General features: G+C 37.6%; 1 protein-coding gene across 8 annotated transcripts in view; it reads left to right on the forward strand.

Annotated features, from left to right (window-relative positions):
• Window positions 1–24,209, forward strand: part of CDH18 (cadherin 18) — a 279,170-nt gene that overhangs the window by 189,864 nt on the left and 65,097 nt on the right. For all 8 annotated transcript variants that reach the window (XM_068161968.1, XM_068161970.1, XM_068161965.1 and 5 more), the window contains 2 exons: window positions 6,650–6,769; window positions 21,882–22,049. In XM_068161968.1, coding sequence (XP_068018069.1) covers window positions 6,650–6,769; window positions 21,882–22,049 — 288 coding nt within the window. The remainder of the gene's footprint in view (window positions 1–6,649; window positions 6,770–21,881; window positions 22,050–24,209) is intronic.

A 24,209-nucleotide genomic window follows, 5' to 3' on the forward strand; every position in this document is an offset into this window, starting at 1 on the left:
CATCTACAGCTCTTTTTTTTGCATATACAAATGAAAAATGGCATATGAAATATTTGCAAACATGTGGAAACCATACCAGTCCTGGAAGGATTGAAATACATTAGATCTTATTCCTGAACCCTGATGTTAAAGCAGAGACTTATTTTTACACTGGTGGCTTCTTCACTTATCTAAGAGGTGCTAATCTTGTATAAAGTAGAGAATAAGCATCCTTTTCTGCTGGGTAAAATCAGATTGTATTAAATGGACTCTTAAGCTTACCAAACACCATATTTGTAAGGGATATAAAATCAGTCTACTTTCTTTCTTTCTTTCTCCCTGGCTTTACTACTGCTTCTTCAGTCTTTCACTGCTGCTGCCTCTGCACTGACAAGTAGATGCATGATGTTCTGAAAAATAATCTACCTGTCTACACCATAATTTTCTTGTTCTAATACTTTGTTCTCTGTAGATACATGTAGTACCTTTGTCGTTTTCCAGTCCTGTCCTCTCTTCTAAATCCTCTCACAGTGTGCTATTTCAGATGTCTCTTTTCAGCAGTGGGGAACTCGAAGCATTTTTCTCCTGTGCTTCCTCTTTCAACAAGAATTCTTTAGTCTCTTTTTGTTCCTCTTTGATCTTCTTTCATAGATCGTTGTTCCCATATTATGCTTCAACTTCCCTTTTAAGAATTTTCTTCTTTCCACAGTCTGTTTTTCTCTAACTGGGAATTGCTACCTGATTTTTGCTTGCAATTTTCATTTCCTCCTCCTGATGCATTATTTTATTTATTAACATTATTATTTTAATAACCTTTTCTTGGTCTCTAACAAGTAAACAATCTTTATTAACCATTCTTGTTTGGTCAGCATCTAGCTGACAGACATTTAGGTTATAGGTCATATATATTGTAATTCCTTAAAATAATTTGGAAATTGTTCATTGTTTTCTTAAACCATAGCTTCTTCTCATCTTCTACTTTTCAGAGCTATAAAAATCTAGGTCTTTATCCCACCTACGCAGTGCTGCTAGTGCATATAACAGGACATGGTTTTAATGTAGAAGTCCCTATTTTAATCATTTAAGCATATGATAGTAAATGTCATTCCCAAGAGACATTTATGGAAGTACAGAAGGGCAGTATTTATGTAAGCAATGTCATAAACACTAGGATTTATTTAAGCAGTGCACATTTCTGGAAAGTACTACAGTGAAGGGATAGAGCTCCTAGTAAAATATTGTGGGCCTGTAGAAAATCTCCTCAGTTGTCTTTGATAACTCATTGTGGCACAAAGCTTTACTGTGAGGGTTGCAGTTCATTTCAGTAGCATCTGAGATCGTATCTCAGCTGTCTCATCACATCACAAAACATCTTGATGTGAGATTCATTTCCTTTATCAGCTGTCTCCAGAAATGCTTCTTTGTTGTCTTCTTTCTTCAGTTTGCTTTGTCTGTAATGGAGACCATTTTAATTAAAGGATATTTTGTTCGCCTGTGGAAGCTTTTGATTTTCTGCATAGGAGGAAAAACAGTGGAGAGGAAATCAATGTTATGCTCAAAGTAAAAAGTAGCTAATATAATTAGTTTTTAAATTGTTCATTCTAATAGCTCTCCTTTTTTTCATCCTCTGAAAATGTTGTATTCTTACACAGATGTTAGTCGTAATTCTGTAGTAGTCTGAATCTTGGTATTACTGCACAACTAAATTATACAAGCTAATGTTTTTTCCAAAGAACAATTCAAATAGTTACTCTGGGATGGCATTTCGGGTTGTAAAAGCAGAGTGAATTACAGTAAAACAAGGATGTTTTAGTGATAAAATAAAGCATTGATGTATATGTCTTATAAATTAAACACTTTACTGGTTGTACTTAAATAATAAAAAGATCTATTCCACAAAGCTTTCCTGTTGTGTGAATAAATCTGAATTTTCATGCTGCCAAAGAAGCAATGTGCTGTAGGCATGCATATATATATTATTCTTTTTCCTATTGCATTATTTTCTTTTCCTTTATTGAGTTATTTGTTTGTTGCATAATGGAAGTGTTTTATTGTCTGCAGTCTCAGGAAGACCAATTCTGTTATAGCCTCCACAGAATATATCCTTTATGTCAAATAATGCAGATTCCTACGGCATTTTTGTTATGTAATTAGCATGGGTTTTGACATTTAGCTGTGGAGACTATACACAACTGAACTATGAATTCCTAAGAGTGCTCGACTACTTTATAATTTTCTTCTACTTTTTTACATGGTCATTTCAAGAGCTTTGAATGTTACTGTCTCTCTGTAGCAGCCTTCAATCTGAGTGGCAGGTAATGTTTCTGCTCTCTGTTATGCTGTTTAATTTCAGCATCCTATTCTTTTCTGTCTCCTCAAGAAGTTAGGGGTGTTTTCCCCACCTTTCCTGATCTACTTTTAAAGGCCATAGGACCTTTATGGGTTTTCTTTTTTTAGGTGACTGACCAGAAAGTGCAGGTAAGTTTTGTTAAATTACTTGCCAAACATTAGATCAGTGTTCACTGTAGTACCAAGTGAACATATTATTTATGCTTTATGTACAATGCTGAAAGAAAACACCTATTCCTTGTTATCACTGAACCTATTTCCTGACTCAAGAACCAAGGTTTATAACAGAAATCACAGAACACTGGTTTAGAAGGGACCTCAAGAATTGTCTGATCCAGCCTTTCTTGTCAAAAGAAATTATTTCTTCTGCCAGTGTAAAGAACTGTTTCGTTGTGAGCTATGACTATGTTCTGTTTCAAGGTTTATGAAAGAGTCATCATCATCTAAATGTAAAATAAAAAGATATTTCAATCAGTAATAACACTGTTTTATCTGCTCATTTCCCTGTAGATTCAGAGTGAGTGAAATATTCTCTATCAAATTTTCTAGAGTAGAGGAATATTCCCAGTAAATTTTACCTAGGAACTTAATAGACACAGTTGAATTTTCTCAACTTCTTTCCAGGGTGTTACAATGTAAAGAAGTCATAATTACAGAGAAATTAAAGAGAAAAACTAAATAAGAGATTTTGAAATAAAACTACAATTTGATATCCCAAATGAAATGAACCTTTTTGATAACAGAAAAAAAGGAAAGCTTACAGGATTTTGTTCAGAGCATATAGGCAGATTCACAGATCTACATAAAATTGGTTGTCAGCACGACCTTCTCCTGTATGAGCCACCCCTCCTAGTTTGGCATCATCAGCGAACTTGCTGAGGGTGTACTCTATCCTAGGTCATTGATGAAGATATTGAACAATAGCGGATCCAGTACTGGGGAATACTTTTAGCCACAGGCCTCCAATTGGACTCTGTGCCACTGATCACAACCCTCTGAACTCTGTTATTAAACCTCAATTCAAGCATGCAAATGTGTTTGTTGTATCTTTTGTTAAATCTTCAGCTGAGAGATAAAAGCAACTTTTGATGTTCAATTTCTCAACCAGTGAAAAAGCAAATCTGTGAAAATTTGCATACTTGTTTTGCTCTACTTGAATTGAGACTCTGTGATCTTAGATATTTCTCCTCCCAGTGTGAAGTGAGGGTGTGCACATTATCAAACAGTTCTGTGCAATGAAACCTGATCTATGAAGTAAATAGAACTGAGTTATCCTATGTCCACATCATACATATTTGGAAAGTCTTACTTCAGACTATCTCTTGTCTGGTCTCTGAGACTAAATGTCTGTTAGCAGTTAGAATAAATCTCAGGATCTCAGGATCTCAGGTAGTGATAGGATGGGATTCATCCTAGGGTGCTGAGAGAGCTGGCAGATGAGCTGGCCAAGCCACTCTCCATAATTTTCCAGCAGTCCTGGCTCACTGGCGAGGTCCCAGAGGACTGGAAGCTGGCCAACGTGGTGCCCATCCATAAGAAGGGCCGGTTGGATGAGCCAGGGAATTACAGGCCTGTCAGCCTGACCTCAGTGCCAGGCAAGATCATGGAACAGGTCATCCTGAGTTCAATAACACAACACTTACAGGATGGCCAAGGGATCAGGCCTAGCCAGCATGGATTTAGGAAGGGCAGGTCCTGCCTGACCAACCTGATCTCCTTCTATGATCAGGTGACTGCCTGGTGGATGTGGGGAGGCCTGTTGATGTAGTCTACCTGGACCTCAGCAAGGCCTTTGACACCGTCCCCCATAGCAAACTGCTGGCCAAGCTGTCAGCCCATGGCTTGGACGGGAGCACACTGCGATGGGTTAGGAACTGGCTGGAGGGCCGAGCCCAGAGAGTGGTGGTGAATGGTGCCACATCCAGCTGGCAACCAGTCACTAGTGGTGTGCCCCAAGGATCAGTGCTGGGCCCTGTGCTCTTTAACATCTTTATTGATGATCTGGATGAGGGCATTGAGTCCATCATCAGTAAATTTGCTGACGACACCAAGCTGGGGGCAAGAGTTGATCTGCTGGAGGGTAGAGAGGCTCTGCAGAGAGACCTGGACAGGCTGGACAGATGGGCAGAATCCAACGGCATGAGATTTAACACATCCAAATGCCGGGTTCTGCACATTGGCCACAACAACCCCATGCAGTGCTACAGGCTGGGGTCAGAGTGGCTAGAGAGCAGCCAGGCAGAGAGGGACCTGGGGGTGCTGGTCGATGGTAGGCTTAACATGAGCCTGCAGTGTGCCCAGGCAGCCAAGAGGGCCAATGGCATCCTGGCCTGCATCAAGAACAGTGTGGCCAGCAGGAGCAGGGAGGTCATTCTGCCCCTGTACACTGCACTGGTTAGGCCACACCTCGAGTACTGTGTCCAGTTCTGGGCCCCTCAGTTTAGGAAGGATGTTGACTTGCTGGAACGAGTCCAGAGAAGAGCAACAAAGTTGGTGAGGGGTTTGGAACACAAGCCCTATGAGGAGAGGCTGAGGGAGCTGGGGCTGCTTAGCCTGGAGAAGAGGAGACTTAGGGGTGACCTTATCACTCTCTACAACTACCTGAAGGGAGGTTGTAGACAGGCTGATGATGGTCTCTTCTCCCAGGCACCCAGTACCAGAACAAGAGGACACAGTCTCAAGCTGCGCCAGGGGAGGTTCAGGTTGGATGTTAGGAAGAAGTTCTATACAGAAAGAGTGATTGCGCTATGGAACGGGTTGCCCGGGGAGGTGGTGGAGTCGCCGTCATTGAAGGTGTTCAGAAGGAGACTTGACGGGGTGCTTGGTGCCATGGGTTAGCTGTTTGGGTGGGTTGGATTGGTTGATGGGTTGGACACGATGATCTTGAAGGTCTCTTCCAACCTGGTTTGGTTTATTCTAAAGGTTTATTCTAATAAAGGACTAGGGGGAATGGAATGAAGCTGGAGGTGGGGAGATTCAGGCTAGATGTGAGGAGGAGGTTCTTCACCATGAGAGTGGTGAAACCCTGGAATGGGTTAGTCCAGGGAGGTGGTCGAGGCCCCGTCCCTGGAGGTGTTTAAGAGCAGGCTGGATGAGGCTCTGTCCAGCCTGATGTAGTGTGGGGTGTCCCTGCCCATGGCAGGGGGGTTGGAACTAGATGATCCTTGTGGTCCCTTCCAACCCTGAATGAAACTATGAAATGTGCTGTTAAAGCACATGTCCTGGTTTAGTTTCACATGAAGGAATCTGGTTAGCATGCTCTTAAACTGTTCCATGAGGCAAAGTATGACAAGGTGGGGAGATCAAGGAATTTTTTTCCAAAGCATAGTTTTCACGAATGATTTGTGAAATTGAACAATCTAGAATATAGATGAAGCCTTAGTGGTTAATTTAACTAAGATGTTGCTTTCAGATGCAGAATTAAATGACAGTAGCCTTGGCTATTATTGTTATTCCTGCTTTTAAATATCACGCCAATGAAGTCTACACAGAGCAGTGTCTCTAGAAGGATACACAAGTGGGATGAAGACTGAGCCCTTATTAATTTGTTAATCTTTCTTTTACTCTTTTCTTATGTAATGTGGTGGGCAGTAATGGAAAAAAAGATTCATCATTAAATGTCGTGAAAAATGCAAAACTATGTAAAATCACTTTGTGCAGCATTTATGCATTTTATTTTTTACAGTGTTACTTACAATTTATGCCACTTCATGACATGCTAGGAACTGTTATTTTGTTTTTCAAATGCTGTTTGTTAACAGCATACAAATACTTGTCTTTTGAATTCCTCACCTTTCTGATTGGGACCCCTCATTTGAATTCCAACAAAGTTATTTCATTTTAAGGTCTTTGATGTCTTCCAATAGACAGATTTTTTTAAATCTCTTTAGTGTATTATATTTATTTGGAAGTGTAAATTATTTTAACTTTGCACTTCAACATCAACAATTTGTATTCTGTATGAATGTAATCGTGTAAAAGTGTATAAATAGGAGTTGTTCAGAAATCTAAGCAGTATCCAAGTTCAAGGCCTATGTTTGAACATGCATAAATATGTATACTTTGTAGTTACTGTTTATGTTTACATATAGATAATTAAGTGAGTTATACATATACAGAGAGAAGGAGGAAAACAATTTCAGAGGGAGTACAAAGAGTTTTCCTCAAAAATATGCTAGGTAAAAATCTTACAAGGAAAAAAATTAATCTCCCAGCTATAGAGTGTGAGGATTGTAGAGGTCTGAAAAATCCATCTGAAATATTTCTATTTGTCAGAAAATTGTATTACTGTCAATTCACTTTTGTACTCCTGTGTGTATAGGTACATCTGTTCTGCAGGTGACAGCCACAGATGCTGATGACCCTACATATGGAAACAGTGCCAGAGTAGTGTACAGTATTCTCCAGGGACAGCCATATTTCTCTGTGGACCCTAAAACAGGTGGGTCTTTTACATTTCTCTCATTTGGCAAATATTTTGCAGTTATCTAAGTCTGGTAGAGCAAATCCAATGTACAAGTGGGTGGGATTTTTATTTGTTTTAATTTCTATTATGTTCTACTTCTTGTTTTAACACTGAGAAATGTAACAATTGATGTATTACTAAAAAAAATCTATCACATCATGCCAAACCACAGTAGCACTTTTTCATCTTTTCAAGCCTCTGTTTAGGAAGTTAATCAAGTGAAGGAGGCCTACAAGAAGGCTGGGGAAGGACTTCTCAGGATCTCAGGTAGTGATAGGACTAGGGGGAATGGAATGAAGCTGGAGGTGGGGAGATTCAGGCTGGATGTGAGGAGGAGGTTCTTCAACATGAGAGTGGTGAAGCCCTGGAATGGGTTGTCCAGGGAGGTGGTCGGGGCACCATCCCTGGAGGTGTTTAAGCCCAGGCTGGACGAGGCTCTGTCCAACCTGATCTAGTGTGGGGTGTCCCTGCCCATGGCAGGGGGGTTGGAACTAGATGATCCTTGTGGTCCCTTCCAACCCTGACTGATACTATGATGCTATGATAAGTGAGCTTAATACTTCATGGTTTTGAGTGTGTTGTTTTTTCTGAAGGACAAGCTTGGGAGGATTATTGAATGTGTACTTCAACACATATACCACTATAAATTAATATAATTCTTGTATTTATAAAATTCAGTATGGGCATTTTCAGTGAAAATTTGTTCAAGAAGTAGCATGAGCTGAAATATTGATGCTTGATGCGTGTAGAAATGTGCTGCCAGCAATATTGTTATCACTTTAAATATCCAAACTACTGTCCATACATAGCATAAAGTGTAAGATTTTCAAATTCCTTTGAATGACTTTCTATAAAGTGCTTTGTATTTGTGTTTATTAATTACTTTTAGCAATTAGATATGAGATGTAATAGTAATGTAATTAACTACAGAATTAGTACATAATTAGATGAGACAGCCATTGGTGGTTCCTGTTTCCTTTCTGTCACGAGCCCCACCTTGCATTACAACACTCAAATGCAGAACCTGAGGCCTTGTCTGGTTATTAGTTGTTACTTGTAGATAAGCAATTGTCTTCCTGGTCCAATGGAGTATAAACATCTCAGGACAAACAATGTTGGGACAAACAGTGTTGAGGCAAACATGAAATAAACTTAACTCCTTACGCTTTCCTCCACAATTGCATCAAAATATTCTGCTGAATTTTTATAAGGTAGTAATAATGCTAATGAGAGAGAAGTCATTGTCAATAGTCCTAGGTATATTTGCAAAGCTAATGTGTATTGGAATATCTGATTTTTAAAATCACAAATATACAGAGGACCCCAGAAAACATGAGTTGCTTCTGTTTAGAGTAGCATTAATATCACTGTAAAAGTAAAATAAAGAATCATTCATGAAGAGTAAAGCAAATAATTTCAACATGTTTTGGTGTCCATACATCCACCCCTTAAAACTGAATGTCTACTAAAATGACTGAGCATACATGAAAATATCTGTGAGTTTGAGTTACAGATTTAATATTCCATCCTTCCCAAACCATGAGGTTCTTTGAGCCATGAAGTTGATGTAAGATCTATCCCTGCTTGTTTTTTTCCCTCGTGTCAAGTTTGGCTCATCAAACTGCAACAGTCAACCTTTGTTTGGTAAACTAATCCCAGAAGTTTGGGTTTTTTTTCCCTAAGGAAGCCTCAGATTAGACTGCAGAATTTGTTAGCAGCCATAGCAGCCAGCTTTCAGTTGCCACACACTGCAGTGAAGTGCAAGTGAAACCCGTAGTTCAATTCTGTTGCTAACATAGTAAACCTATATCTGACAGATGTTAGCACTATTTCACTTTTCCCAGGTGCACCAGTCTTTCTGAACAGAACATAAAAGTGAATTCAGCTGTGAGGAACTTGTGCTTTCAAATCAGTATTTCTGGTTGTAACTGTGATAAAATGAGAGATAACACCTTCATTCATATGGTTTTGAATTGAAATGTAGACAGTGGAATGGGAGAAAAACACAGGTATCATTGAATTGAATGGGTGAAACAAAAGGGTGTCTGTATTTGTAATAATCTGCTGTTACAGTACTATTAATAATGCATCAGCTTATTTGTGATTTGGTTTTTTTTTACTTGAAAATATTAAATATGTAAAAGTAAGCAGTAAAGAAGTATCTGTGCCTATTTGTAAAAGAATATCATTGCAAATTAGTACAAACTAATTACACAGTGTGAGAAAAGTGTCAAACCTCCTTCTGCTTTCTGTCGTCACAATAATATGAACAATGGCTTTAAGCATCCCTGTAAGAAATGATCTATTTGCTAATTACCTAGTTTGGTCCTGACTGAGAGCACAATTCAAGTAATAAACATAGACAATAGCTGAACAGATGTTTCCAAATACAGAGAGACATGAAACAAGCAACCCCTGAAGTCTGAGACTTTTGCCCTCTGTTCTAACTGTTATTATCCTTTTCCAGAAGTTCTTGGCCATAGTTCATAAGGGAATGGCAGATTTTATGGCACAGTAATACATAGCTGAGTTGCATGTTTATTCCTCTGCAAAACAGGAGAAAAATAATGATTAGCAATTTATTCACAGATTGACAACTGCTAAATAAGTCCTAATACTTCTAAAATGATTTTTTTATTGATGAAATCTATTAAAATTACAGGTTTGTAACACTGAGGTAATAATTATGGATTTAATGGCTTATAGTCTATCTAGTTTCCTTAGTTTAGAGAAAATAACTTTAATCATCATAGAGGAATTACATGGACTTTACAATACAACAAAGGAAGAGCACCTATTGTGTACTTTAATCTGTTGCGGTATCCCACTGGAGTAATGATAAGGCATTTCACAACCCTACAACTCTGCCATATGTGGGAAATCATACTAGTTAGTAAAATCATGTGAGAAATCAAATTCTGCCCCTCACTTGAATGAGCATCCTTCATTTTTTAAATTAAGAATTCATACTTTTTTAGTTGACGTACATATTTGAAGGAAGCATGTTTATTGTGGTTAATGAACTCCTCCTCATACTCAGTTTGGTTCATATTAGGGTGCTACTGAAACTGGGGAGTCCTGTGTTTCTCTTGGCTTCATACTGAGAGGTTCTCATAGTTATAAAACCTTACAGGGCCAAAGAAGTATCTTACATAAGTTGAATGTTTTTACTCGAAATAATTTTATGACTTTTTGACATTCCCCTAAATCCACAACTAAGATACAACAGCTGGTGCTTAGGTTCCTGTAGTTAGCTTGAATTTAACCTGCTCTATCACACTTTTTACACATGGGCTCTTAAAATGTTATTGTTCACTAATTAAATCTTACAGGAACAGTGATGGTGATTGGATTAATCATAAAATTTTGCTACTGCCATCTTCTGTTTGAGGTAGATAACGAAATACGTATGTTGAACCTTCAGAATCTCACTTGCACTTACATTGCATACTACTTATTATACCTATTAGTGAAAACTCCAACATTATATATGTGATTGGCTTCTATTTAGTTTGAAGATAAGGTCACAGTGAAGAATTGGTGTGAAATCTCAGGTTTTTTATTAGCAGTACATCTTAACAGTGCGTAGAATTAAAATACATTCATTTTGTGCATGTTTATTGCAATTTTTATTGAGTTGTAAGAACTGTATTCCATATTCAGGTTTTCAAGTGCATATTTTCCCTCAAGAAATTTCTAAATGTAACAGAAATTACATCTCTGGTGCATATCATTGCCAAAGTCTAAAGCTTGTTGTCAAGAGAATCACCAGAAATTCAAACTCAAAATTTGAGCTCCTGTCTTTTTTTTCTTCTAATACTACCAGGTACTGTGCAATGCATTCCTTCATTCCTGGAGGAACACAAATATGTACTCCATCTCAAAATATTGTCATGAACACTTGTGTTAGAGTGTCATCTGCCAGCTCTCAGACAACAGCAGTGGAAATGATGTAATGTCCTTTGATTTCAGTTTTATGTAAATATTGGATTTTCTACACCTACATTTTTCGCACATTTAAGATAAACTCTCAACAATAAAGTAAATTCTCAGAGTTTTCTTCTGCTCAAAATATTGATACAGCATTGTGGGTTTTTTTCCTTTTTTTTTTTTTTCCTGATGTTAGTGAAAAGGTATCTCAGACCATCAGGCGCCTGAACAACCCAATGTTTCTTCTAGTTTTCTAAGTCCTCTTCTTTGGTACAGTTGAAAATGTTGTAATTTATTGGTACAACTGGAACATTATGTTTTGGCCTTGTTAGTGATGTAGTGGAAACTACACCACTCACCATTTACCACTGCTATATTTTCAAACATCAATGGTGCAATTTAAAAGGACAGGCATTAATTAGCAACAAAAAGAGGACTGAGGAATATCTCGATCCTTTATAGGATGTAGTGGGAAACAGTGGCTAAGGATGAGGAGAAGGCTGAGGTGCTCAATACCTACTTTGCCTCAGTCTTTAGCACTGGAACCAGCAGTTCCCTGGATATCCAGCCTCATGAACTAGGAGTAAGGGAGGGGAATCAGAATGAGGTCACCACAATGAGGAAGTGGTCAGTGGTTTGCTACACTGCTTAGGTGCACACAAGTCTATGGGGCTGGATGGGCTACACCCAAGGGTGCTGAAGGAGTTGGCAGGCATGCTTGCCAGTTTCCATTATTTACCTGAAGTCCTGGCTAACTGGGGCGGCTAGCAAATGTAACATCCATCTACAAGAAAGGAAGAAAGGAGGATCCAGGAAACTATAGACCTGTCGGTCTGATCTTGGTACAAGGGAAGGTCATGGAGCAGGTCATCTCAAGCACCATTACATGCCATATAAAGAACACCTGGCCCAGTCAGCGTGGATTCATGAAGGGCAGGTCCTGCTTGATGAACCTGATCTTCTTCTATGACAAGATGACCCAACTATTGGATGAGGGAAAGGCTGTGGATATTGTCTACCTAGACTTTTGAAAAGCCTTTGACACTGTTCCCCACAGAATTCTCATGGACAAACTGGCTTCTCATAGCTTGGATGAGCACACACTCTGCTGGATAAAGCACTGGCTGAGTGAAAGAGCCCAAAGAGTGGTGGTCAATGGAGTTAAATCCAGATGGTAGCCAGTCACAAGTGGTGCTCCTCAAGGCTCAGTGTTGTGACCACTTCTGTTTAACATCTCGATCATTGAATTTTATGCAGGTACTTGTTTTTTTTTCCCCAGACATAATACCAGTTCTCTCCACTAACTCTGAAAAACACTATTTTTCCAATCTAACACAGCAGAGGGAGAAGGGTTTATTATTAGAATATGGTCTAGAGTGTGAAACTTGGGTACACTGTCTGGTGAATTTTGGCAAAATGCTGTGAAAAAGGAATTGGACATCTGCTTGATGTGAAGATGATTACTCACATTTGAGAAACCAAAAATAGAGACACCAAATATGGTAATGAAATTGCTGTGCAGATTTATTTACTTGAAAAGACACTGTGTGGGTTGATTTTTTTCTTTAAATCCATTTTGAGGCAAGGTCAATTCCATTGTTTAAATTATATGAAGCACTAATACATCTAGAGAAGGTTACTTTCCATAGAAATTGTGCTTCAGTTAAATATTCCCTTGTAAGTTCCTCAACCAGAATTTCAGTGACACCTTGGTTTGTCCTAGCAAGCCATTCTCAACCTTTTTGAAAGGCTTCTGGAAGTGACTTGTCCCCTTATACTGTGTGTGCATTGAGAGAAAGGATTTAACCCTAAATAAAAGAAGAAATTGCTTTTTGGAATATGTGGTGCAACTTATTGCAAGCTGTCTGTTAGATAGCACGTTCAGAAGATGATAGAAGACATTAATTGATCCTTTTTACTAACAACTTATCCCTAATCGGGTGTACTGGTGGATGAAAAGCTAAACACGAATTAACAATGTTTGCCTGCAGCCCAGAAAGGCAAGAAATCCTAGGCTACATCAAAAGAAGCATGGCCAATGGTCAAGACGACTCTCCCCCTCTCCTCCACTCTGGTGAGACCCCATCTGGAGTCCTGCGTCCAGCTCTGGAGCTATCAGCAAAAGACATGGATCTATTGAAGTAGATCCAGAAGGTAGCCACAAAAATGATTGGTGGGAAGGAACATCTCTCCTATGAGGATAGATTGGGGGAATTAGGATTGTTCAACCTGGAGAAGAGAAGGCTGTGGGGAGACTTTATTGCAGCCTTTCAATACATAAAGGGGGGCTATTAGAAAGGTGATGACAGTCATTTTAAGGCAGTCTGTTGCAATAAGACAAATAGTAATGGTTTTAAAATGAAAGGGCGGATTTAGACTAGATATAAGAAAGACATATTTGCAGTGAAGTTGGTAAAACATCCAAAACAGGTTACCCAGAGAAATGGTAGGTACCCAATCTCCAGGAACAGTCAAGGTGAGTTTAGATTGGACTCTGAGCTAGCTAATCTTACTAAAGATGTCCTTGCTTACTGCAGGGGGGTGGACTAGTTATCTTTAAATAAAATCACTTCCATTCCAAACTATTCTGTTTCTATCATTCTACTCTTTTACCAAAAACTCTAAAAGCTAAGCAAAACTGTCAATCAGGACACTTCAGTGTCAAAGGCGGCTTTTAAAAAAATACTGTGGTCAATAAGGAAAATTTTTGTAATTATAAGATGGGGAAGAGTGTGTGGAAACAAACAATAGAACTGATAAATCTAAGCACATGTGGCAAGGCATATAAAATCACCCATTGTTTTGAAGAAGATTTAGCTGTCATTTGTCAAGTTCAGGTTTATATAAGCATAGTCATTTGTCAGGACAAGGCTGAAGAACAAAGTCTGACAGCTACAGGCTATGCTATTAAAGGTTTGGGGCTTTGGTTTTTAGGGATTTTGTTGGTTGGTTGGGTTTTTTAAATAACAACATGGAGTTAATTTACCACCTACTAGGCAGCCAGCCTGAGAGACAGTCATGATGACTGAACAGTTTTTCAAGCCAGCATGCTATATTCTGTACTAGCAGTAAAAACTACTGTGAAGCTGCCAACAGTTACCTCTGTCAGGAAACTGCAATACTCAAGCATTTTAGTTACATGCATTTGTGTGTTTCTCACAAAGTAATCAAGAGTCTTAGTCTTCAGAAATGTCAGAGAGAGTGTCAAACCCAAATGCTGTTGTTCTTCTTGGCCATCTGAGCACACTGCTGAGTCATAGCCAGCTGCCGACCAGCACCCCCAGGCCCTTTTCCACCAGGCACAGAAAACCACAGTAGTGAAAAAAGGTGTTATGGCTGCAGTCATGGAAAACAATTCATTTTATTTTAATTTATACATTGGAGAGATTGTTTTAGGACTCTCCAACTAAGGCTTCTGCATAACATTTTCTGTATTTCACTTGCTGTGTTATCTGTTGCAAAATAATGATTGTGATGTTTTTCACCTGAATTGTGAAAGTGCTCAGAAATTTGAAGGAATCTATAATTCCCCCAGTTATGGGTCTGAGTAGATGCTCTCTCAGAGAATGCTTCAGAGGAGTTATGCCTTTGGGAATTTCTTAATAACCACTTCAGGCTTACCTAAACTTGAGCTCTGCTGCTTCATTTTTTCATAAATGTATGTTTTAAGACATTGTGTTTCCTTATATATGTTTTGAGTCACTGCAAGGATTAACGGCACAAAGCCATGATTGTTCATGAAACCTACAATTGTTATTAGCAACTGAGTTTCTTAATTATGCACATATGTAAACATAGTCATACGGTTTATACCAGGGAAACTGTACTATCTAGCTTTGAAAATTATGGTGACCCCCTTCCCTTTCCCCCCAGAATTTCATGCTGAAGTCAGTTTATTTAACCACAGTTTGGTTTCATTCATTTGGCTGTGCAAGTACTCTGTTGTTGTGGGGCAATAATATATCAGCTGCACTGGAGAAATACATACCAAATCCAAACACCACATTCAAGGAGAGGATTGTAAGTGATGAATGAAAACTCATTATCCTTTCAGTGTTTTGCCATTTGACAGGTTTTCTTCCACATGTACGTGTTTGAGTTATCTCTGTATTATTAACAGTATCTGTCTTTTAGGTGTGGAATGTGTTTAATGGTCTGGAAAATTATTTCAGTGTTGCCCAGCAGCTGTATGTGAGAATGTAGTACGTGGTACAGTAAATTCTTGCCTGTTAACACCATTGTGTAAAGAATGAAATGTAGTTATAGCTGACACACTGCAAAGAAAGATACCAAATTAGCCTTTTTTTTTTTTTCTTATTAAATCATTAAAATTAAAAAGAAAAAAAGAGGATAGGATTATCCTACAATAGCATGTTTGCACATGCATTTCTTATGAAGGTATTTATTTTAAGGTTGGGTTCTGATTATAAATGATTTGACTGAGTGTCTGCCTAATAATAGCAAATATATAAAAAGCAAAGACAAAAAGTGTATTTCCAGTCAGTGATGTGTATTTTGGCCCATCTGTTATCTCACTAAATTTCAGTTTTAAGGGAATAGAAAAAGAAGCAATGAGTTTGTACCATAGATAGAAAGATTTAGGCTACTCATTCAAGGACATTAAAAATGGTATTTTTAAATGATTGGAATAGATTACCTGTTTAATAAATGGCAATTGGCTTAATGGGTGTCTTTAAAAATATGTTAGGCCAACATGTGTCAATAATGTTTCAAATATAGTTTATCCTTCCTTAGGACAGGAAGGCTTGTTTCTTTGTGATTCTCTTGCTTAATATTTGGGCATTTTCATTTTTGGTGATACTGTGAAATTCAGGTATTTAAGGAAATCCTCCAAGGTTCTAGTTTTAAGCTTTAGAAGGTAGACATTATTTATTACAAAGTTGCACAAGTTTGAGTGCAAGAAGTCTCATGTCACAGATCTTGCACCCTAACAAGACCAAGAATCAATTTTTATTCTTAAGGACATGCATGTACATTACATTTCCTGAACTTAATCACTATATTTATGTATCTGTTAACCATGTGTGTTGCATATCTCTGGTGGGTGTGGAGACCCTGGCTGAAATTTCTACAGCTGCCCTCTGGATGAGCTCTTGGTCACTTCTTCCTTATTGGGTAATTTCTGTTCTCATTCACTGAGCTTCCAGCACCCTCCTGAGAGGAGTCACTTTATCACCCAAGGTTCACATCATGGGAGATCTACAAAAGTCCCATTGTTATCAAGATTCTTCTACCTTGTGTAATCTCCCCTTAGACCTTGTGCAACCAGTTCTGCTCAGGGCAGACCTTTTTGCTGTCTACAACTACCTGAAGGGAAGTTGTAGTCAGGCGGGGTCTGGTCTCTTCTCCCAGGCAACCAGCACGAGAATAAGAGGACACAGTCTCAAGCTGCGCCAGGGGAGGTTTAGGCTAGATGTTAGGAAGTTCTTCATAGAAAGGGTGATTGGCCATTGGAATGGGCTGCCCAGGGAGGTGGTGGAGTCACCATCACTGGAGGTGGCTAGGAAGAGACTGGATGGGGTGCTTGGTGCCATGGTTTAGTTGATTAGATAGTGTTGGGTGATAGGTTGGACTGGATGATCTCAAAGGTCTCTTCCAACCTGGTTAATTTCTATTCTATTCTATTCTATTCTATTCTATTCTATTCTATTCTATTCTATTCTATTCTATTCTATTCGCATACATGTATAAACTAGTTGCTCAGAGTATGATCAGTAAGGTTATTACTTTCAGTACTTTCAGAATGGAGCATGTAAAGACTACATGCACAGTGAAAGGTTCCAGAAAAGCAGTTCACAGATGACCTTCTGTTATTTAGAACTAGTCAGAGTAAAGCTGAAGGACATTGAAAGTCAGTGGAAATTCTTAAGTATTTGCATAAGCACCACAGATTTTTTTAATACTGCCCATTAAAATGTATGCATTAAAATATTTGTAGAGAAAATTCCAGAGAAAATAGAGCCATAATAATGAGGCACAATTCAAAAAATGGTTGCCTAGCTTTCACACTTGAGGTTATAATTTGAGGGCTGATAGTTTAGGAAAAAAAATGTATTACTGTAAGAAAAATTTACAGAAGTTACTGACACGATTCTATGACACATGTTTTCTAATGTCCCTATCCAAAGGAGTAGATTGTATCTGTATGTAGGACTTGTCAAGAACTCAGTTTGCCTTAAATTTTCAAATGTACATGTGGCCTCAAGATATTGTTGGCATAAATGATTTCTTTAGCACTCTGCTGGCATGAAAGCAGCTGCCATTGCCACTTTCTGGTCACTTATATATCAGAAGTTATGTTTTCTAACATGGCCAGCAGAACTACTAGAATACAGGAAAAAATAGCTGTATCACTTATACAGATTAAAAAATGCCTTCAAATATGCATTCTTTGTTTCAATCCTCACTTTCCTGAGATGTAGAACAAATAATTTTTGCAAGTAATTGTACTAGCACCAGGAAACACATTGTTCTTTGTAGGTATTTCCTGAATCAGACCTAATTAACTGTTAATGTTCAGGTTAATTTACAATAGGTGAGTGTTAGGAAGTCAAAATTTTCTTACAGTTGCACTTCTGCTGTTGGCTTACTTACATATTGTCTCAATATGCAGTTTTGAGTTTCTCCCTCAGATTTTCATTATCAGAAATACACTGTTTATATAAAGTGTTTTTCTACAAATATTTCTTGTTGTATATTGAAGCATCACTTTGTGCCTTATCAGATAATTGGTTTTGCTTGTATATTGTAATTTGCCAGTGAGACAAGATGATAAAGAACTCTGGACTGTCTAAAATTGAACTATGAGAAAAATGGTCAAATTGGAAGTAGAAGAGAGCTATTTTAATTGCTTATTTATAAGAAAATGTGAATGGCACGTGCTGTCTTCTTATTGCTGACTTTAAAATACAGATTCACAAATACATATTTTACTCTTCAGCTGTGATTTTAGAAACATTATGGTATAAACAAAGTGCAATTATTGGTCAGATTCTCAGAAGCTGTAACAGCAACCTTGCCCATATTAGACAGCCTTCCCTGATATGAACTCAGCTCACCTTTAACACCTGCAGTGCAAAAATTCATCAAGTAGATTAGTAAGTTGAGAATTTAGCCCTAATCATGGTAAGAAGCTTTATGCCTAAAAATAAAACGTAAGATTCTTTACTACTGCAAATCAGCATCGCTTCATTATCTTAATTTGAAGTATCTGGATTTATACCAGATCAAGGCTGACAGTGTGAGGTCCTGCTTACCTTCATCATGTATGTATTTTAAGAGGGTCTTTAAAAGAGTGAACAAGAAAGACACTTGATAGTTCCAAACATGGCAAGCCGTAATTGCTGCATTTTCTGCATGAGGAGATCTGTCCACTGTGATTAAGATTCCCTGTGGCTGGCCTCTTGATATCATGGAGTCTTTCCTGGTACATGAGATGAGTGCTCTTTTCTGTTTATGTATCACATACTATGAATGTAGCTACAGATAAATTGCTTTAGGCAAATTATTTCATATTTCCTCTGGTCATTCTGGTGATTTAGAAGACTGAGCTAAACATACAGACCAGTGCTTTCTTCCTCATGAACTTTTAGAAGCATCCTTCTCTTTCTAAATGTTAGTGGAAGAGGAAATCATTTATTTTTTGTTATTTAAAAGGTACATTAATAGTCTCATTTAAGGTCAGCCATGTTAAGCAAGCCAGACTTCTTTGGTTGTTTTGAAAGTTTATTTTCTACTGATCACAGCTTCGTTTGAATAAGTTTGAATGAATCCTCACATCATTATTTAGAACATATATTTGGTAAGCAATCACTGAATCTCTGTACAAAATTGTAAATCAAGGCAGCTTTATTATCTTCTGTCTGTGTTGTCATACTGTGGGTTTTTTATATGAAATGGAGAAAGTAGAAGTACTTTGAGAGGTTATATCCTTTAGAAATGACAGAGAGGGTACTGAAGTCCTCTTTTTCTGCTTCATTCTAGGTGGTGATGTGGCAAGTACTGCACTAGATTGAGCCCTAAAAAAGGCAGAAAGTTCCCTGACACTGCCAGTGGTCTATTTTCATGCTCTGTGTAGATCACAAGTTCATTATCCAGACAAGTAAACTCACTGAAAATATTATTTTTAGGGAAACCTTATTTTAAAAAGATAGGTGGGGTTTTGCAAGCATTTTAAATTAATTCGTTACAACTCCAAAAATATTTATAGCTGTAAAAATAGGTATTTCAACTCTTCATCTTTGGCCATGATAGGTTTCAATACTTTCAATAGTATCCTGGAAATATTTTACAGTGGTGTTTTTCTGGTCAGTATAAAATTCTCAGTGAAAATTTTCTAGATTTGAACAAATAATGTATGTTCAGTGCAAGCGTGCAGTATTAGAGTAGGTTATGTTGCCATTGCGTAACTGAATGGTATTGAGGTTTGACACACTGGAAATATCCCAGTTACATAGGATCACTTGATCTTTAATCAAATTGTTGTGTTCTAAACTGATCTGGAAAAGACACATTTATACATTTGTTCTGCAGCTATATAAATATTGTGTTCATCAGAGGGGGTCGTGTAGACTACTGTAGTTTATTCAGATGGTTGCTGATTGATCACAGAAATCAAGTTGTAAGTTGACAGGTTTCCCTGTTTTCTCAAAAAGTAACTGAAACCTCCAAGTACAAAACAAGAGCTGTTCTTGCATTTTTTTGTTTTCATGACTGTAGATAAGAGTGGTGGATAGGAAAAGAAACAGGAAAGAGTATGCTTTGATATTGTATATTTTTTCTTTTTTACAGAATGAAGCACAGACATTTGTAATATATATTGTATAAAATAATGGTATCTGAGACTTGGTTTATAAAGTTGTACAAATTTACTCACTGTCTATGGGATGTGTCACAAAGTTCTAATTTTCCCAGGGCTGATGACCAAGCATATGTGCAGTTATTCCTAAGTAAGTCTTGGTCCAGTCCTCTCCTGTATTTTCGTTTTTGTGCTTTGTCTAGATTCCAAATAATTGCAAATGCAGGTAAGCTTCATCTTCAAATCCAGAGGTGTTCAGTATGTACAGCAGAGGTTGACCACCTTGAAGAATAATTTATTCAGTCAAATCAAAAAGAGAAGCATCTTTATAAAATTGTGTCTTGTCATGGTACAGGCATATTTTATGTTTTGTGGGACCTTATTATTGTGTTGTTTAATTTGTCATAATGTGATACTGCCTCTTTTCAACAAGCTACACCACTTCACTACTTCAGTAGTCATTTTCTTGATAACAGTGCACCTGTAACAATGGAAGATCACAGACTTCTGTTTTCTGACAATTGTAAGATTTATTGTACCTCTAAGCAGAGATTTATCTTTTCTCCAGCTAGATAAATATCTAATTCTCAGGTCAATAAATCTTGATTAAATCTCAACAGAACTCAATATCTACCTGTTGTATCACCTAGTAGACAAAGATTTTGTGGATGTTTGGTCTAAGAAAGAAAATAATGTTTGTGAACACATGCATCAGAAGTCTTATAACAGAATTTTGTTAGATTTTGTATAACATCATCAGCATCTGTGTGTGTGTAAGAAAGTTATGAAAAGTGCAGTGCACTCAATGCTAGCATGAACGTGTGTTCAACATTCCAAAACATCCATTTGTGTTTTACCATGGCTCCTTATACAATATTATTTTTACCAAGTGCAGTTGTTAGACACTTTTCCTCCCATGTGGAGTTTTAACTAGTATTCTTCATTGTGTGAATAGAATGGGATTTTTTGCAACTATGAATCTGAATTTATAAATGTTTATCACTTAAAATGAGTAGTTTGGTTGGTGGTTGGTTGTTTTTTTTTTTTCTTCCACCAAAAACATCTCAACAATATTTTGTTCCTAGGATTTTTCTTTCAAGGACCTGTAATGAAACCAATTAATCATATTAGCAAGGTAGTTGTTGCAACATATATGCATATGTATTTACATTCTGATACACTAAAACTAGTCAAAGCACTTTCCATAATGGAGAACTTTTCCTGATTGTGTTTTAGGGATTGTTGAATTTGATGACTTTGCTTTGAGTATGATTTATTTTACACATCTGTTATCATAATATGCCAAGAAGAAATTATTTCATTGTAATTTAAGTACCTAATATACTTGGAAAAAATATTTCCCATTTCCATATTGACACCAGTTTCACAGTATTTCATTTGCACTTCACGTATAAGCATACTTAAAAGCTGAGTAAGCTTGCACTCTAAATGATTTAAAACATTTATAGATTATGCTACAGAGCTATAAGGTCCTTAACATGTTATTCATGGGTCAATGAAGCACTGCCATTAAGTGGAATGCTCCTGGGTATGTAATGAGCAGGTATCATAGGGAGAAAATAATTCAGCCACCATTTAAATGCTTGCCCTGTTGCCTAAGCAAGCTCTCTTTTTAGCTGATAATCTGAATTATTAATTTAGATCTTGTCTGTTAGTTGTAACTAAATTAGTTAGCATATGAAAATTTATCCAAATGTGGAATCTTTTCCAGATCATGTGTTATATTATTGTCCTTTTTAATTAGCTGAACAACATTTTGACCTTATTCAAAAGGTGTTTTGGTCAGGTTTATGGTTATTTGTTCACTTCATGTTCCACTTATCAAGGTGGCCTACTTTGAAAAGAAATCACAGTATTGTTCAACACAATGATCAACTACGATAATCATCTCCAATTATTTAGATACATTATCATGGATTTAGTATTAAGGGCAAAAAGTAGAATTTGCATACAAGTCTGATTTAATAATAACAGCAGATGAGAACTACATGGGAAAGAGTTGCCCAGAGAGGTTGTGGAATCTTCTTATCTAGAGCACTCTCCCCTGGATGTGTTGGTGGGGCCTACCCTTTGGCTCGAGGTTTGGACTCAATGATCTCCAGAGGTCCCTTCCAACTCCTACTGTTCTGTGATTCTACTATTCTATGATTTTATATATATATATAAAAGACACAAAAAATTAAAGCTAGCTTTTTTTTATTCTAGAAAAGCTTTACATGTCTGGAAAATGTGCCATGTCTTGAAAATAAGAGGGTCTGCCTAAGCTTTCTATTTGCTGATCTTTCTTTTCTTTGCTTGTTTGTTCTCTTTCCATCACAGGAGTCATCAGGACTGCCTTGCACAACATGGACAGGGAAGCCAGAGAGCATTATTCTGTTGTCATTCAAGCCAAAGATATGGCTGGGCAGGTCGGAGGGCTGTCAGGGTCAACAACTGTAAATATCACGCTCACTGATGTGAACGACAATCCACCCAGGTTTCCTCAGAGTATGTACAATTTCAGCATATAACTGATGTGAAAACTGTGTTGATTTTCAGTGAAGATCTTGTTAGTGAAATCTGTTTAAGATTCAAATTCTTGGGAAGAAGGTAGCCTGGGAAGTGTTTGAGTTCGCCAATATTTTTCAGTTTTCTAGTGTTTTCAGATGAAGTACAGGGAAAGAATAGCTAGAGCAATGAAATCAGTAAAGTTTTCTCTCAGTTAAAACTCTGAGTGAGAAGAGTGACAAAAGAAGACTCTTGTTACACGTGAGTTATTCTCCAGACTTTTTAAAATATACATTTCAATAATGTGTGATTTTAATCCTAGAAGAGAATTGCATTATCCCCATGGTACACAACAACAAAAGGTGACACTGTAGAAGATATAATCCAGTGCGCCTTTGCTACTTCCATACACATCTATCAATTTTTGGCTTCCGTTTCTTTGCGTTCCCTTGTGAAATTATCAGATATTTTTTATATTACAGATGGCCATAACTTATGCTGCTTCTCACTGTTGTTGAGCTTCAGTGGAATTTGCTTTTATCCTAGTTAAATGAATTGCTGATGTTGATGTCAAACTGAATGTTCACACATATATATATGAAAAGCATGTGCTATAATACTCTTGGAATGTTTTAATATTGACATTAATAGGAAGTACATTTTTATCCAGATCATTAGGTGAACAATGATCTATCTAGCACAGCAATTGAAGTCCCAGAGGAATTCTGAATTCAGCTGACAATTTATTTTAAAGTATTCTGGAATGTAATTGCATAACTAAACCTGCTTTCCTTTGCAGATTGGCTCAAGGCCAATAAAAATATTGTAATCTGTACTGAGGCATTGCATGAGTCCTTGTAGAACATAGTAGACTGGTAGCTGCAGGTACATCCACTGGAAACTGCATCAAGCTGTTTGAATGAGAGGATTTATAAACAATAAGAGAGATCACAAAGCTCCAGACAAAAACAAAGCTCTCTGGGAACACACATTATGTAAAGTCTGTTCAAGCAGTAAGAAGACTCATTATAAGTATTTTAGAAATCAGTATTTTTTTCGTTGCCTCACAAACATAAATATGTAAAGACTTTGAAACTGCCTTAAATTCAATATACTTGATGTTATATTCCACAGAATTGTCATCACATTTAATGTGCAATTACATATTTAATACTTCCTGATTATTAGAAAGGCAAATGACAAGGCATATATTTGGAAAAATACAACATCTAAAATAGCTGAAGTAGAAAAGGCGTCCTGTTTCCTGCTGTTGGAAGCATAAAATCATGGACAAAGTACTGAGCACAGTGTTGCTGATAAAAATGTGGTGACCAGAGGTGGCACAGGGGCTGAGTGGAGACCCAGTGGTCAGTGCTGCCATGGCACCGAGAAGAATGGAAGGGGCAAGGCGGAGGCCCACCGTTCCATTCTTCCACCTGCAACACCGCTGACCAGAGGAGTCACACCAGAAAAAAACAAGAAGCATCTTGTGCAACTGTTAAATGACTGTTTGACCACTAGAAGTGATTACTTGACTGCAGTCCCACTTCCACACTCTGCACAATTGTCGATAACAAGGTATAAATATTGCCCCGATTTTGTATTTCATTTGGAGGGGACTGAGAATTCGATGCCAAACAGCTGGGACAGATCACCATGTTTGCCCTTTCATGCCTTCCAGAGAAAGGATGCTTTCTGGGGTAAGATTTGAGACCTCAGCTACACTGAGTGCTTCTCCAGGAGACTGTGTGTGTGATTGCAATTGTAGTTTGGAGCCAATATAGAGCCTCTGTAGTTCAATGTGTTTATTGCCATCAATCTTAAAGAATCTCTGTGTGTTGCATATAAATAGACTGTACTATTTGTGCACCAAATTGCTTCTTGTGAACGTGGCCAGACTTACAGCAGAAAGGCTGTTTGGATATCTGGTGTTGGGCATATCTATTAAGAGATAAGTCACCTGTAGCCCCTCTAATCTCTGAGGACTGGCTAGAATGCAAGGAGGTTCTCTCTTACCAATGAAACATTAAATTGCTATGGTCAGCAGGATTGCCATGGATAAACTGCTACAGAAACACAAGTGTACACCATCCCAGCCAGAGATAAAGTGGGCCTAGAAATTTTGGATGGATGACAACAAGGTGGTAGAGTGAACAGAAC

This window comes from Melanerpes formicivorus, unplaced genomic scaffold (assembly GCF_026170545.1).
Source record: "Melanerpes formicivorus ecotype bairdi unplaced genomic scaffold, bMelFor1.0.p_v2 SCAF_61, whole genome shotgun sequence".
Classification (NCBI taxonomy): domain Eukaryota; kingdom Metazoa; phylum Chordata; class Aves; order Piciformes; family Picidae; genus Melanerpes; species Melanerpes formicivorus.